Below are 16,113 nucleotides of genomic sequence, written 5' to 3'. Positions count from 1 at the left end.
AGTTATTGAAATGTGTTTCAATAAAGTAAATTAAACACTTTCATCATTTTACTCCAACCCATTTTGATCACTTTATTCAAACACAATTCAATCCCTTTTATTCCAACACTATTTGATCACATAACTCTAGCAATATTTGTTATTTTAATATTCCCATGTCTATTACATGTTTTCAGAATTGTAATCTTTTTTGTTATACATTATATTTATAAATATAATTTAATGTAAATATGAAACAGATTTTAAAAGTAAACATAACCCACTTTTTTTGCATTGAAAACGATTAGAAAGTTTTGTTTCAAGACCTTTATTCAAGAACCTGGAGATTAAATAATCACTCAAGTCTTTCCAAAACTAATCTCCAATTTGAGAAGTACAAATATTAAAAAGGACCTTACATATCGTTAAGCAATTTCATTACAACAACAACAACGTAAACAAAAAAACAATATATATTTATATATAAATAAAGCATCCCCTGCTTTTTATAAGGCATCAATAACTGCGATGGTGGGAGAACCAGCCACACCACTCAGTCCAGGAATGTATACTCTGCATCTCAACTACAAGAACAGTGTAGGAACAGCGAGCCGTGAACATGGACAGTGAACATGGACAGTGAGCTCTCTTCACTCGTGCATTTTCCTCTTCAAGTTTTGGGCCTTTCTTGAAAGGTCAGATGCATCCACCTCCATTATAAGCTTCTGAATAACTTCTAAGGTGTTGCGGAGCTTCAACGGGTAATTCATGTTTAGGGCATACATGAGTCCAAACAACATTACAGCTGCAAGAGCCACATTCTCCAGATCCTGAAGCACCACCACACCCTCGAGGATAACTCCGACATCAGAGTAGTCACTGCTGGGAGTCTCTCTGGCAACATAGATCCCCACTGTTGTTTTTTCTACCTCACGTAGTGTGTTGGCCTCAGTCATGTCCTGGTGGAAGACAAATGATTTCTTTAAGGATAAGATTTTTTTTACTCGGACCTCATTAAGACACAATTTGCTTATTTGACTCTACTGTGGCACTACACTAATTAGCACAATGCTTGCGAAGAAGAATACCTGGTTTGTTTTCACCTGTGGGTTTCACCAGCCTGGCTAACAGATTGTAGGTTGTACATTAAATTGAGTGAATGGTAATTATTATTGGTAATATATATATCAGCGACTTTAAAAAGAGGAGAAGGTTGGAGAGAATAAACAGGTGAAATGAAATGACACCAAATTGCTGGAGACTAATGAGCAAAGCATTAGGTACTACTCCTGATTCATAATTCACCCTATGTAATGTAATATAAGCCCCACAGGTGGAAGATACTGCAGCCTGAGGAGGATAGAGCTGTCCTTAAGACTATTGCATTAGTATTTGAATGTGTCTCTGGAATCAGAAGAACACAAATCATGATAGAGCATGTTAATTCTAACAAAACCTATTATAATATCAATTTCAGGAAGACAGCTAAGTAACATGTCTGGTAATATGGTCTGGTATATCTGGTCAAATGAGGTTCTTTTAACTGAGGCTATTTTTCTTCTTAAAAACATGTTCAAACTAACTTCTTTTTTGTATGTGGATTACTACTTTAGCACACACTCACCATGTACTCCTTCACCAGATCCTCAGGATCCTCATTGAGGTAGATGCAGAGTCCTTTAATGAGGCACTCCCTGTCAACATCGATGTCTTCCTTAAGGATTAAAACAAAGAATATAGGGACATTTTAATCAAATTGAACCTATGGAGTGGTCACATTTTGGGATAATTTACCATTGTAATTGATTTTAGACTGACCTAATGCCAAAAAGGAAATATTATATATATACACACACACACACACACACACATATCTACACATATACACACAGTTAAAAAGTTCTTACCGTCATCATGGCAGCCATGTCTTTTAACTTCTTGCCCTGCTGCCCCGATTTTTTCGAGAACACCCTCAGCAGACTTGCGGATTGTAGGTCAAGCTGTGACAGGAACCTTGACTGTAGAGCCATAGTTGTAATCCGCTTGAACTCTGCGTTAACCTGAAAAAAAAATGAAACCATTTTTTAACAACACGGCCCACTCACATACACACATTTGTTTCATTAAACTTACAGCTGCCAATCACATAACTGTATGCACTATGCATGTTTGCTCAGCATTTGATTTCGGCTATGGAATATTGGGTGTGAATGCTGAAAGCATTTTGCTCTACCGAGATGTAATCCAGCTCGACGCGATCTGATATATTTTAGACAAACTTATTTTTTTAGGCGGCTTTGATGTAGTGCTAACTTATACAATCATATTCGCCACAGTAGATACGAGATTTGGACCTGAAAATTGCCAATAATATGTTTGTGAATGTGTGACGAATCTGATGACAGAGGCAGACCACAACTGTTGTGTTCGGTAAACACAACATGTGGAAACCAGTTAGTCTGAAAACCAGTAGGGACATGACACCAGCAGTATGTGCTGTGTGTTTCTGTTCTCAAGGAGGTTTAATAAGAACTTGTGCTAAACAAAACTTGCAGTCATTTTAATTTATGACGTTATCACGGTATTTTTCCTTTTAACTCTAGGCCCAAATTCCTCGCTAAATAAATGTTCCTCCTCCTCAATCCTATTTTTTTCGGCCCCAGGGATGACGGACATCCTTAAACTCAAGCCCTACTCATCTGCTTCAATCATGTTCCCACTTTTTCAAATATTCCTACTACTTCACCTTCTTCTTACACATTTAAGCCAGCAATGCAGTGAAGCATCAGCTTTTCAACATCCAGCATTCATTTGCACCTACTTCTGAACAACATCGTAATGGGGCCAAGCTTTACTCTAACAGTTGCATATACCATCTACAGCACAAAAAGTTACACCATTATCTGTGTACTCACCTCCATTACACCAAAGAGAGCTGGCCATCTCTCTTGTACATCACTGGTCATGGGAACATCACTAATGACTTCTTGTCTTCTCAATGCAAATGTTTTCTCCATTTTAGCCTTAACTGTCTCTCTGTTATTACGCTTCTTGTAATCTGAAAGGAGTTCAACCCTCATCTTCTCTAAGGACTGGGCGCATTCTCCAAGTGGAAAGTCAGGGCAGTAGGCCACTTCACCCCTCTTTGGTTTCTTAACTTTAAAAGCAGGAGAACGTTTCCCTTCTGGTTTATGTTTCAAAGTATTTACACATACTTCAGGACATCCCACTTTCCGGAGATGTGTGCGGTAGTTGGACAACTTGTATTTGAGACTAGTCTTTCATCCCCCATAGCCAGAGGCTGAGCCTTTTTCTTGTAAACATGGATGCTTCATGACGAGCGCCTCTGCAACTTGGTCAAACTCCCTGTCCGTGGCGTAGACTTTGTGCTTAACTACCTCCTGAATCAACCCCTCTAGTATATCAGACTTGAGCTTTGAATCAGGGATCAACAGTGTCCCTTCTTCTCTGAGAACTCTGTGGGCCTTTTCAAGCTTAATCTCTGCATCATACGAAAAACGGGGAACATGGAACACACCTGGCCATGAAGACCGTGAAGAAGTGGACTCTGGAGATGTGAGAATCCCGGTGCTGTCGCCTAGAGAAGATGTGGTGTCATCAGGATGACTGGTTGGTGGAAAGGAGCAACTGTCCACACATTGATCTGCATCAGCATTGAGAGGTCTGCATGATGTGTATATGACCTTGACTGTAGCTTTGTCTTGTATTTCTCCCATGGAAGTTAAGTTCATAAATTCATCGCCAAAAAGCGTGTCCATGAACTGCAGCCGAAAGGGTTCCTTTACATTACACTGAGTCTTTATCTCATTCTCCAGTTCATTCACAGTTGAAGGCAGGCCAGCAGAAATCACCACCCTCTGACAGCTGTCAGCCCCTAGGATTACTCTGAGAACAGCTGATGTCATCATGGTCTTTCTTCACCGTCTGTTAGGAAAGAGAGTATATAAACAATAAAAGGTTTAGAATTAGTTTTATTTCAAGTACATGGGCCTTGGTAGAAGAGTGAATGCTTGTCATTTTTTAAAAGGGTTCATTGTGAAGAACAATAACAATGTTATTGGACCAATGTATAGGGTTGGGTACTGTTCACATTTGAACCCATAGATATAAACAATAGATGGCTCACCCATGCTGCTGGCCAATGGAGACCGACGTTGCAACATGGCCGCCATCTTGCTGCAGTCAGCTCGCTCATTCATAACATTATGGTTTACTATTTAAATAACCATAGTTTGCTCAATTTTCAAACGGGTTGGTTTGTTATAAACATCAAAGATGTAGTTATGATACTGCATACTTATAATTATGAATTTTTTTTCAACATGTCTTGTTGTCTCCTGTATCATAGCCATGCTAATAACGTTTATAATAAACCAAACCGTTTGTAAATCAGTCAAGATTTCAGCGAGTTAAGAGTATTTTTGTGCAGATCACTCACCTTACAACAGTAGCTGGTGACTGCAGCAAGATGGCGGCCGGTGAGCTACGCTGGAAAATCTCCCATGAGCCATCTAATGTTTATATATATATGTGTTTGAACCGATACCAGTACCCAACGGTACCTATTCTCGGTACTTTAGTCTGTACCTGCCCAAGCAGTGTTTAATTTGTTGCTTTACCTCAGACACAGATTGATCTCTTCAAGGTCACCATCCGCACACATCCAACCAGATAGGCGGCCAAGGGATACTCATCGACCAGTTCACAGACTTCCACAAGAGCAAGTTCTCGTGACGGAGATGGAGTCACCTCAAAGGCTCTGTAGTGCTCACTATACCATCCACACAGCAGTTTCAAGACAAAAAACACTCTCTGATGCAAAATGCATATTTGATGGATTTCCCCAAATTCGGGCAAGCCAACTCCAGACCCATGGACAACTACCATACCTGTCCTGTAGTTTATTCCCTTGCTCCAAGCATTTTTTGCAAGGTGTATTTCAGATATGTCAGGATCTTTCTGTTTAAAAGCTTGAACTAGCTCCTCCTTCAAAACATCTAAGGGGACAGAAGATACATCTGAGACATCCAGCATTTGTTTATCAATACTTGGAGACGACAAGTGGTAGCCAATCATAAACTGATGTTTCACAGCCAGAGATAGGGGCACGTTTTTAAAGCAACTGGTGTGTTTGATTATGTTTTTAAAGAAACTGTGCTTTGCCTCAAACCTCATAGTCCAAAGTCCCACAAGAGGCCCAAAAAACCTTATTAGTTGTGGGTAATGTTCTATGTAGTGGTGTTTGGGACGCAGTCTATTGTTAGGAAAAACCTCTTGATACCTTTGTCTATGGTCTGAAATTTTGCTCTCAAGGTATGCAATAGACTCGTCGTTGTGAACTGGGGCAACCACAAGCTCAACAATCTGTTTTAGGTCCAACAAGACCTGCCATGCTGGATCATGCTCAGGAATCTTAGGCCCAATTATAAATGGGAGCAATCTTAACAAGCACCAGTTTTCATGGGCATTACCACCTATGGTTTTCCTGTGTGAGAGATTTTGTGGCAAAATATGAGGCTTATTTGTTTTGTCTGTCCACTTGTATGGGAAATGTAGAATGGAATTGTTAATATCTTCCAAGGTTATGTACTTCTTTGTGATTAGAAATGTTAGACAATGTGCTATTTCAACAGGCACAATGCCTTCAAAGAGATCGTGGGCAATGTCAGGAGGATAGCCACTGATGACATTAAAATGAGAAAGCGCTTTAGTCAAAGGACAAGCTCTTTTAACTCCAAAACAGCTGCTGCCACTATCTAGGGCTGTTCTGACATGAGTGTCATGTATTTCTTTTGTTCTGAGGCTGAAAGTTCCTGCTCTAACCTCATTTGATGCAATGTCTGAAGCTGTTGCAGTACAAAAACGACAAAAATAGGTGCCTGAAAAATTCTCAACAAAACCCGCTAATCCATGAGCTCCTAAATTGTCTGCAGCAATAGTTTGAACTGTACCTTTGAGCGATGTTCCCAGTTGTGGGACAAAAATTCCATCAACTTCCAAAGACCTGAGATCACGTAGAAGTGGCTCTAAAACCTTGTCATAGCCATAGGTCTTAACATTGTCTGTTTTGCACAAAATAGCTAAGTAAATGGAGGACAAAGAGGAATGAGACCCTGGGGGTAGGTTACTCAGCACCCAGTACACAGCACAAAGTTTGTGGGTTTTACGGGAGGTGCCAAGAGGGTTACAGACCTCGAAGTCATCAACATACAAACCAATAGATACCCTTAACTCTTGACCTGACAATAAACTGTTTTGCTTACAATGCAGACCATCCCTGAAACACTTGTACACAATTTATTTTGCTGTCTCTGTTTCCCTTTGCGTTTCGTGACTACAAACTAACTTGTCCACAATATCTTTCCTATTCAACAGCACCTGTAGAGATTCAAGAATGGGGACATACTGGAAGGTTTTCTTCTCTTTAGCATCCAAGATACATTCAACTGGTTCAACAATATTAAAGTTTGCCTTGTAATACTGCTTACGTTGATATGTAGAACTCAAAGGACCACCCTTCTCTATGGCTTTATTTATAGGATTCCCAGTGCACAGAGAAGTGGTTATTTCCTCTATGATAGCTCTGTCAACCTGGAGTTTGTGCTTCTGAAAAATATCAACTAGAACGCCATCAGTGTGGGAACTCGAGAGAGAGCTAGTTAAGTTGTGAAGCTCTAGCAAAAAATCATTGATTGCTGTGCTTGGTACATGCGTTAAATGTTCCAACTTTAACAAAGCTGCTGCAAAAGTTTGTTCAATTACATTTGGAAGGTCATTCGGGGCATAAACACTGCAATCTGGTTGTGCATCAGAGTATGCCTCACCTATTTCATCATCTGAAGTATTTTGCGCAGATTCCAGAGAAACAAAGGTGGTTGATGTCACAATTTCTGGTTTAAAATCTGTAATTGAATAATAAGTATGTTTTCTGCTCCAGTGGGATTTAAATGTTCCGTAGATATTTGTTTGAAAGTTGCAATCTAAAAACATGCAAGTTACAACCTCATTTTTGTTAAGGTGTGCATTAATGTGAGCCCAGTAATACCTTTCCGAGACAAGATCCTTACAAGGACATAACTGGCACCTAAATATACAGCTCTTGGATTGATGACTGGTTTTAGTCACATGAAATCTATTCAAATGAATTAAAAAAGCATTCCACGTTTTAAAAGTGCAGGGGCAGCTTACATATACACAAGGAAAACGATTATTATTCCCATAATATCTATGTTTCACTCGATAATGTTTTAATATTTGGGACCTACTTGGTAAAACTGAGGGGCAGGCCTTACAACGCCACATTCACAGCAACATTCTGGCAAACTTGCAGCACCATTCACTGCAAAAGACAAATGGAAACAAAGAAGGATTAATGTCTAATGAGAAAATTCTGACAAAAATGTAAGACAAGCTTTCAAAATGAAATAACAAACATCAATCAATAATAAAATGGGGAAGGTCTAAGTAACAGTAGTGACACAACTGTTTATAAAAAGCATTTCAAAAAGTGTGACACATCACACAATGGCCAATCACACCGAGTGGGACAGGGTTAAACCAAAATACAATTGTATTCTCACCATATCAATTTGAGCCCACAGTAAAAGCGCCGACTCCAGACACGCACAGAGTTCGCGTTTCAATCTGCTGCAACAAAGAGCAACACAAAAAACACTTATACAATGCAAAACAGTATTTCTATAGACAAAAATTGTAAATACTCTACACATACGGGAAGTAGGGGTTCTGGAGGTGCTGCAGCACCCCCTGTTGGTGAATGGTGTACATTTTTTGCTGGTTACTATTATGTTCATGTTACTGTTGAAATCTCTCCCCACTTTTGGCCTCACCCCCTAAGTAAAATGACTTCCCGCGGCTATGACTCTACAGGTCAACAGATTATGTTATTTTGAGGGATGATGCCAATCTTTTTTAAAGCAGATCAACAAATAGCCAATATACATGTCTGCATCTGAAAATGTAAATGACACCATTGCTCCCTTCAATGTACATGTATATATACGGCTGGGTACCTACCGAAATAATCTGGTACCAAGTAGTATCGACTTCTCAAGTCAAAGGATACCTATCCTTATCATAATAATCACTGCTACATGGGGCACTGGGAAAGTCAGATGATGTCAGTCTGCATAATAATTAACCATGTGCTGCATAATAATTAGCCATGTGCTTCTGGTAACTAGAGCATATAGCCTGTCTGTATCCCCTAGAATGACGCACAAACATATATGCCCTAAAGCTGATGCACCGGACTGCTAACCATGCTAAGCCGTTAGCCCCTAAGTAGCCGTTAGCCCCGTTAGTACCTGTTAACTGTGTTCGTTATTCTCCCGACCAGGAGAGAAGCTTTAAAATAGGAGACTAAATGGAGTCTCTGTGAAAGTTCAATTGGGTACTTTAATTTAAAAAGGCGCGGGTTGGTCACAAGCATGATATTGTTCAGTCAGACAAACAGCTGTGATCTGGCTCTCCTCGATAGGGAAGAGAAGAGAATGGATCTCTCCTCCGGTGCTGTTTATATATCCTCTGCTGGCTCCTCCCCGCCAGCCGGCTCAACTCGTCTCCAATGTCCGTTATTGCATTTAAACAGAGGATAGGTTCTTTTCACATTCAATATATGCTTAACACGCCGTTTCTCCTCATATTCTCTTTCATCACTTTTCATTTAACACATTCTAAACGCTGTAATCAATACTCTAAACAATACTTCTCGGCTCGTTTGGTTTCCGGTCATTCCGGATGTTGTCACATGCTACTCTCGTCTGTAAACAATAATGTATTCAAATAAACTGTACCTTCATTTAATATTCAGCATGGTAGTATCTCGACATCTATAGTTGTAGTGTTAAATCAGTAGGCTTCGGTTTTCACCACTCCATATCATTTCGCTACTAAATTCACCTCTTTAGGAAATCGTATATTAGCCACATGCTAAATGCTAACCGGAGATGAAGGATTTTCAGAATAAAAGCTTAACTGCTTGTGCACAAGAATTTCTGGTTTTTCAGTATAAAAGAGCATTAAAACTGACGGCATGTTTAAACTACATTTCCCCATTAAAACATTGATTTTAATTTCTAACATACCCCAATCAGGTTTTAAGGGTAGCCTATTGGTATCATAATTCTGATAAACGATACCCACACTTCTAATCCTGTTATTTACAGATAAAATACATACTCACCACAGAACTTGAGCCACAGCAGAGGCACTACGGTCGTCTGACGGCAATCTACAGCAGCAATCTGCAGCAGCAACAACAGCATTGACATTAAAAAAGTATTGCCGTTTTTCCCTTGCTAAAATTTAGCATAACTTTGGAGCGTGGCTTGGTTAAAAAGTGAGCGCCCCAGCCTCTTAATTAAAAGACAGTAATGTAAACTCGTACTGCTCGTTGACCAAAGCTTTCGTTTGAAAGCTAACGTTAATCCTAATGCGACGTTAGCTAACAATGGCTAAATTAACAGATAGCATTAAGTAACTACGAACCAACACCTTGCGGCGGGCCCCACCCGCCATTTTCACAGAGGAAACGTAGCACATGGTAATTCAACAGCACGAGAGCAAATAACTTCATGACAGTTCATTAACTTATGTTGGTGACTTTCAATGCATTATATTACATATAGTTACGCATTAACTAATATTCCAATGTATTCCAACCATCCATACTTACCGATCCAAGCTGGGTAATGGCGGGACAGAGCTGCCTTCCTTGCTGCTGTCTTCTTCCACAAAGAAATGCATTGCGCGATTTCGCGGGGTATATTGCGGTGGAATTGATACATTTATTTGATTGACTCATTTTATCCCAACATGACCTAAACAAGTTCATGTACTCTCTCCACATAAAATGTAGATTCTACTCAATACTATTACATTTTGCTTCGGAACATGAGGCAATTGTATAACATTCACACAATAGGCTTGGATAAATCCAACAGATGGCCAGTCCCCCTTTTTTCAGTGCAGGCTTTCAGATTGCTGTAGTTCACTAAACAGAGACATTAACGACATGTTTGGTGTTGAAAAAGTGAAAGACTGGGAGATAAATATACCCAAATCTCAAAATGGTATCATATTTTGTGTGTGTTTGTGGTCCTCTTTCAGTTGAGACACTGTAGGTGAAGGATGCTTCAGGAAAAGACCAAACACTGGATGTCTTTCAGTCGCCAACATGTGTTTTCGAGACACTGATATTAACGGGGAAATCCTGCAGGACTCAAATGCCTCGTCGGGGGTAACGCTGCCCTTCCTCTGCACGTTGTTTGTCTTTCAGAAACACAGAGGACTGTTTGTATGATGCGATCACAGACACGCTGCAAACGGTGTCCGCCAAAAGTCGAGTCCAGTGTCTATGGAGTGTCATTTTTATTTGTTATAGTTTGGGAAGATGGAAAATCGGTAGGGAAAGCCAGCTAAGTCGGTAGGCGGTAGAAACATATCAAAAGCGGTAGACTACCGCCCAAATCGGTATGGTTGGCAGGTATGCAAATAGCTGTGCGTTAGCTTCACCTTAGCATGTGTTCTTTGCAGGTGTTTGTTGAGGTTTGATTATAACCGATTTTAGTAAGTAACGAAGTGACGCGTGTCGGGGCAATGTTAGTAACTGTAGTGTGATTACCGAATTATAAAAGTAGCGCGTTACACTACTCCGTTACCGACAAAAGTAATATTATTACAGTACTTTGTAACGCATTACACCCAACTCTGATGAGAAGTATCGTTGGAAAGCTCCGTCTCACCTGCACAATCTCATGGGATCCAAATATGGTCATTTCCTTTGTATCAGCAACCAATCGTGAAAGTACAAAAGGGTCTTAAATCAAGAAACGAAATCTCATTGGCTGGTTTCTGACAATGTGATTGATTCGTTCAGATGCGTCACATGGTGTGCTAAAACACTTCCTAGTTAGCTTTCAGCTAGAAATTTAAATCTCAAAATGGCAAAAGAACGACACGTTCACAGAGAAGACAACAATAATTGTCACTTGCACAAAGTAAGATGATACAAAAAACAAATGACCCCGAACATGAAATACCTTCACGGAGTGCGTTGAGGCGCAAGCTGTCATTCAAAGAACAGGAGGGTTTCGCTAGTGCCACACTGCAATCTTTAAAGGTAGTTTTCTCAAAATGAGTTTTTTCTCCTACTCTTTTGAGTCCGAAATGTCCACTTCAGTTGCACCTACATACACCAAACCTTCCAGTTATATACCTATCAATATTATGAAGGCTTTTACTGAAGGGTTTGTTCATATGTCATTCATAGCCTGAATTATATAAGATTTGATACCTAAAAACATGGTGAAAATTGATATTTTAGGACTGTTGACAGTATTTTCTGATTTATGGAGTGATAAAAAGAGATATCCAAAATCTCTTCTGTAAAAGCCTTAGATGCTAATATGACTACGAAATGAAACAATAATTTTGAACCTGGCTTAATCCAAAATTCAGATTACGGTTCCTGAAATGTGTTAAAAATATGCGCATATTTAATGAATGATTGGCTCATTTGCATATTCAGAAAACTTGTAATACAAGAAACAATTGCCTTATTGTAGGTAGTTAACTGGAGAAATTTCTAGCTGATATCTTTAAGTTAAAAAAAATTACCTTATTCACCTGGGGTGTCTCGCCTTAAAGGCCCAGTGAAGTGCATGTTTTTGCACCAAAATGAAATGGCAGTTTCATTCCTTACATATCATTGTGCCTGTTCATGGCTAAAATAATTTTTAATAATTCATAATTTATGAATTAATGAATTATTAATTTTGCCGTCTGAGCCTAACGGAAGTTGCAGACGATAGTGGCTGTGACGTCACAAGATGTACCCAGTTGCGATTGTAAACATGGCGGAGACTCTGGAAAGTGATACTAGTGTGAGAGAAATGATTGATTTGGACAGTTTTTCGGACAGGATAGATGAGGAAAGTGATCAATCTGGTGCACTTTGAGGGCAACATTAAGAGATTTATGGATACAGCTCTCAACACTCATATGAAACATATATTTCAATAATCAAAAAACATTGGAAGGATTTCTTAACCTATTTTATACAACTAATATTACAAAGATGGAAATATTTGTTTACATAGATGACCAAACCCACTGAGATAACTTAGGCTACAGTTTACCTCCCTGAGCTGACGTTATCTCTCAGTCCCACAGGAGAGCACTCTCCCTCTCCTTATTGTTGAAACAGCTAATCTCCGTTAGCTCCGAGCTAGCACCAGATGCTAACAACAACCCTGTAACTCTCTCAGTCTCTCTTTCTCTCTCTCTCGAATCGACCAGTGGCCTTTATTTATCATGATCAATCAAAGAATCTACGAAACAGTGACACCAGCCAGGCTCACCTTCATCTTTTGGGAACAGAAACATCGCCACTTCGGCAGACTTGACATTACTACAGCCAGCGGCAATGCATCGTTTACCCTGTGTTTTTCATCCCTCTTTCTTCACTGTCGCCTCCATTGTCAGGTTTTCTCGATTGGCAATCACTTCCAGTCGACTCCGACACACTTTCCAGGAAAATACTAGCTCAAAAACGTTGAGAAATTCGACTTTGAAAAAGAGAAAAAATGAACGGTGGTGAATGTAAACAGTGCGGCGGCGTCCATCTCGTGACGTCACGCAGTAGATCGCAAGCCACGCCCACGAAGGCGAAGGTCGACTGCAGATTTCCCCGGAAAATTCAAAACTCGTCAAATTCGTTGCTATTCCAACATCTTTTGATATGGGTTCCAATAGACAATTTTGGTCATTACTATACGTATTAGCATAACAGATCATGCACAGGTGCACACTTCACAGGGTCTTTAACTGGCTTAATAAACCATTATAGACCTACATCACTTAGCAACAGCTGCACATGCCCACATGCTAACTATGGGTCTTATAAACCTACATAACATTACAAGTAGTCAGAAAATATTATTTACAATATTAATAAAACTATGAATTCAATTTTAACTGATTGACAAGGCAAAACACTGCACAGCGGCAGCAGCATTAAAGGAAAAATATCGTCTTACCTTGTGTTGGGGCTTCACAAAACTCTAAATGTAGCCTTCCTCACTGGGGTGGCACTAATGAAGACCCTCATTAGAGCAGATACATCCACATTGTCCAAAATGTTAAAATGGACAAAGTCAGATGTGTCAGTCTCTTCTTTGTCATATTACTCTAGTTGTAGAGGTGGTGGGCTGAGGAGTAGCTGGTGGTCCACTCTTTTTATTGGGTTGTTTGTTGGAGAAAAAAATCTAAAATCCTTTTTTGCGCCATTCTAGAAAGTTGTCACTCTGCAGTGTGTGTGTCGCCTCAATTACGTCACTATCCCACGACCTAGATGACTCGGATTTTATTTATTTGGAAAATAAATTCAAGCCACCTGACTGATACAAATATATACTACGACTATATGCTACTGTATACAGCGCATTTTATTTTAGGTAAAATCCTAACTATTTTATGGAGTTTAATCATTTTTATTTAGGTGGTCACTCAGTTTTTCAAATGTACACCACTCGCCAACAGGGGGTGCTGCAGCACCCCCAGCACCCCTACTTCCCGCGGCTATGCCTCTGTAATTGGCACACACCCTCCGATCCCCCTTTTTGAAAAGGGGAACCAATCCCCCGGTCTGCCACTCCTTCGGTACTGTTTCCGACTTCCACGCAACGTTGATGAGACATATCAACCATGACAGTCCCTCAACACCCAGAGCCTTCAGCATTTCTGGGCGGATCTCATCCAACCCCGGGGCTTTGCCACTGTGGAGTTGTTTGATGACCTCAGTGACCTCCCCCCGTGAGATTGGTGTTGATCCCCCGTCATACTCCAGCTCTGTCTCTAACATAGAGGGTGGAGTTGTCGGGTTCAGGAGTTCCTCAAAGTGTTCCTTCCAACGCTCCAACACTCCATCAGTTGAGGTCATCAACGTCCCATCCTTACTGTACACAGCTTGGATGGTCCCCTGCTTCCCCGTCCTGAGGTGTCGGACAGTTTTCCAGAACAACTTTGGTGCCGCCCGAAAGTCCTTTTCCATGTCTTGTCTGAACTTCTCCCACACCCGCTGCTTTGCCTCGGCCATGGCCTGTGGGTACCTTGCAACTGCCTCGGGAGTCCCCCGGGATAACAAATCCCTGAAGGCCTCCTTCTTCAGTCGGACGGCTTCCCTGACCACCGGTGTGCACCAGGAGGTTCAAGGGTTACCGCCCCTTGAGGCACCTAAAACCTTGAGACCACAGCTCCCCGCCGCGGCTTCGGCAATAGAGGCTTTGAACACTGACCACTCTGGTTCACTGTCCCCAACCTCCACAGGAATGCCCGAAAAGCTCCGCCGGAGTTTTGAGTTGAAGGCCTCCTGAACTTGGGCCTCCTCCAGATGTTCCCAGTTCACCCGAACTACACGTTTGGGCTTACCAGGTCTATCCAGAGGCTTCCCCGCCACTCGACCCAACTCACCACCAGATGGTGATCAGTTGACAACTCCGCCCCTCTCTTTACCCGAGTGTCCAAAACATACGGCCTCAGGTCCGATGATACGATAACGAAATCGATCATGGACCTTCTGCCTAGGGTACTCTGGTACCACGTACACTTATGAGCCTCCTTATGTTCGAACATGGTGTTTGTTATGGCCAATCCATGACTAGCACAGAAGTACAGTAACAAACCACCACTCCGGTTCAGATCAGGGGGGCCGTTCCTCCCAATCACGCCCCTCCAAGTGTCTCCATCATTGCCCACATGTGCGTTGAAGTCTCCCAGCAAGATTAAAGAGTCCCCTTCAGGAGACCCATACAGGACTCTTTCCAGGGTCTCCAAGAAGTAGAACATGCTGTTTGGTGCATAAGCACACACAACAGTAGTCAGAGTTTCCCCCCCCCCATAACCCGCAGGCGTAGGGAGGCGACCCTCTCGTCCACTGGGGTAAACTCCAACAACGAAGCACCCAACCGGGGACTTGTGAGTATCCCCACACCCGCTCGGCGCCTCACACCTTGAGCAACTCCGGAGAAGAATAGAGTCCAACCCCTATCCAGAAGTAATGTTCCAGTGCCGACGCTGTGCGTAGAGGTGAGCCCAACCAGATCCAACTGGTAATGGTCCACCTCCCGCACAAGCTCCGGCTCCTTCCCCCCCAGAGAGGTGACGTTCCACGTCCCCAAAGCCAGCTTCTATCGCTCGGGTCTGCTCCGTCGAGACCCTCCGCTTTCACTGCCACCCTTCTGGCAGCGCACCCGACCCTATCGCTGTTTCCCGAAGGTGGTGGGCCCGCGGGACGGAGAAGCGGAGATGTTGCCCACGTTGCCTTTTCGGGCTGTGCCTGGCCGGGCTCCGTGGCAAGCCCGGCCACCAGACGCTCGCCGACGAGTCCTCCTTCTGGGCCTGGCTCCAGAAGGGGACCCCGGGCTTCCTCCAGGCCGGGTATCCTCACTTCTTGGTTTTTCTTTGATGAGGTCTTAGACTTGTCACCCATTGAGCATGTTTGGGATGCTCTGGATTGGCGTATACGAGTGTTCCAGTTCCTGCCAATATCCAGCAACTTGATCATTTTGACTCCACGGGGTGAGATCTTGCGTGGAGCCCCAGATCGAGGGAGATTATCAGTGGTCTTGTATGTCTTCCATTTTCTAATAATTGCTCCCACAGTTGATTTCTTCACACCAAGCTGCTTACCTATTGCAGATTCAGTCTTCCCAGCCTGGTGCAGGTCTACAATTGTGTTTCTGGTGTCCTTTGACGGCTCTTTGGTCTTGGCCATAGTGGAGTTTGGAGTGTGACTGTTTGAGGTTGTGGACAGGTGTCTTTTATACCGATAACGAGTTCAAACAGGTGCCATTAATACAGTTAACGGGTGGAGGACACACTGAAAAAAACGGGGAGTAACATTTACTTAGGAAAATCGAGGTAACAAAACACACTTAGAAGTAAATGTAACATCTTATATTTCAAGTAAAATGTACTTACAGTTAAGAAGTGTTTGTTATTAAAGGCACTTGAGTAAACTTTACTGTCACACTCAGTTTTTGTAAGTAGATTTTAATTACTATTGCATAGTACATTTGACTCATTGTATCT

General features: G+C 41.8%; 1 protein-coding gene across 7 annotated transcripts; it reads right to left on the bottom strand.

Moving 5' to 3' along the window:
* Positions 1–291: 291 nt before the first annotated feature.
* On the bottom strand, positions 292–9,982 carry LOC307037007 (uncharacterized protein). Of its 7 annotated transcripts, none has more exons than XM_079677719.1 (8): positions 9,698–9,982; positions 9,206–9,266; positions 7,581–7,647; positions 4,620–7,339; positions 3,518–3,924; positions 1,887–2,039; positions 1,604–1,693; positions 292–938 (listed from the first exon to the last, which is right to left on the bottom strand). In XM_079677719.1, the coding sequence occupies exons 6-8, from the start codon at positions 2,007–2,009 to the stop codon at positions 630–632; spliced, it is 522 nt and encodes a 173-aa protein (XP_079533845.1). In that variant the 5' UTR covers positions 2,010–2,039; positions 3,518–3,924; positions 4,620–7,339; positions 7,581–7,647; positions 9,206–9,266; positions 9,698–9,982; the 3' UTR covers positions 292–629. The 7 variants fall into 7 exon arrangements, 3 of the variants coding, with proteins under 3 accessions (XP_079533845.1, XP_079533843.1, XP_079533844.1); XM_079677717.1 differs by having other exon boundaries at positions 2,895–3,924; positions 9,698–9,980; XM_079677718.1 differs by having other exon boundaries at positions 2,895–3,924; positions 7,266–7,339; positions 9,698–9,980.
* Positions 9,983–16,113: the final 6,131 nt, after the last annotated feature.

This window comes from Notothenia rossii (genome assembly GCF_949606895.1).
Source record: "Notothenia rossii genome assembly, chromosome: 4".
Taxonomy (NCBI): Eukaryota; Metazoa; Chordata; class Actinopteri; order Perciformes; family Nototheniidae; genus Notothenia; species Notothenia rossii.
This window is presented reverse-complemented; position numbering and strand designations above follow the sequence as displayed.

Bases quoted from the DNA above. Each gene is read 5' to 3' on its own strand.
- LOC307037007 (XM_079677717.1), bottom strand. From the start codon at position 3,059: ATGAGGGTTGAACTCCTTTCAGATTACAAGAAGCGTAATAACAGAGAG. The intron at 1,694-1,886 runs GTAAGAACTTTT...TTAATCCTTAAG, and splicing joins ACATGGCTGCCATGATGACG to GAAGACATCGATGTTGACAG. The intron at 939-1,603 runs GTGAGTGTGTGC...GTCTTCCACCAG, and splicing joins ATCTGGTGAAGGAGTACATG to GACATGACTGAGGCCAACAC.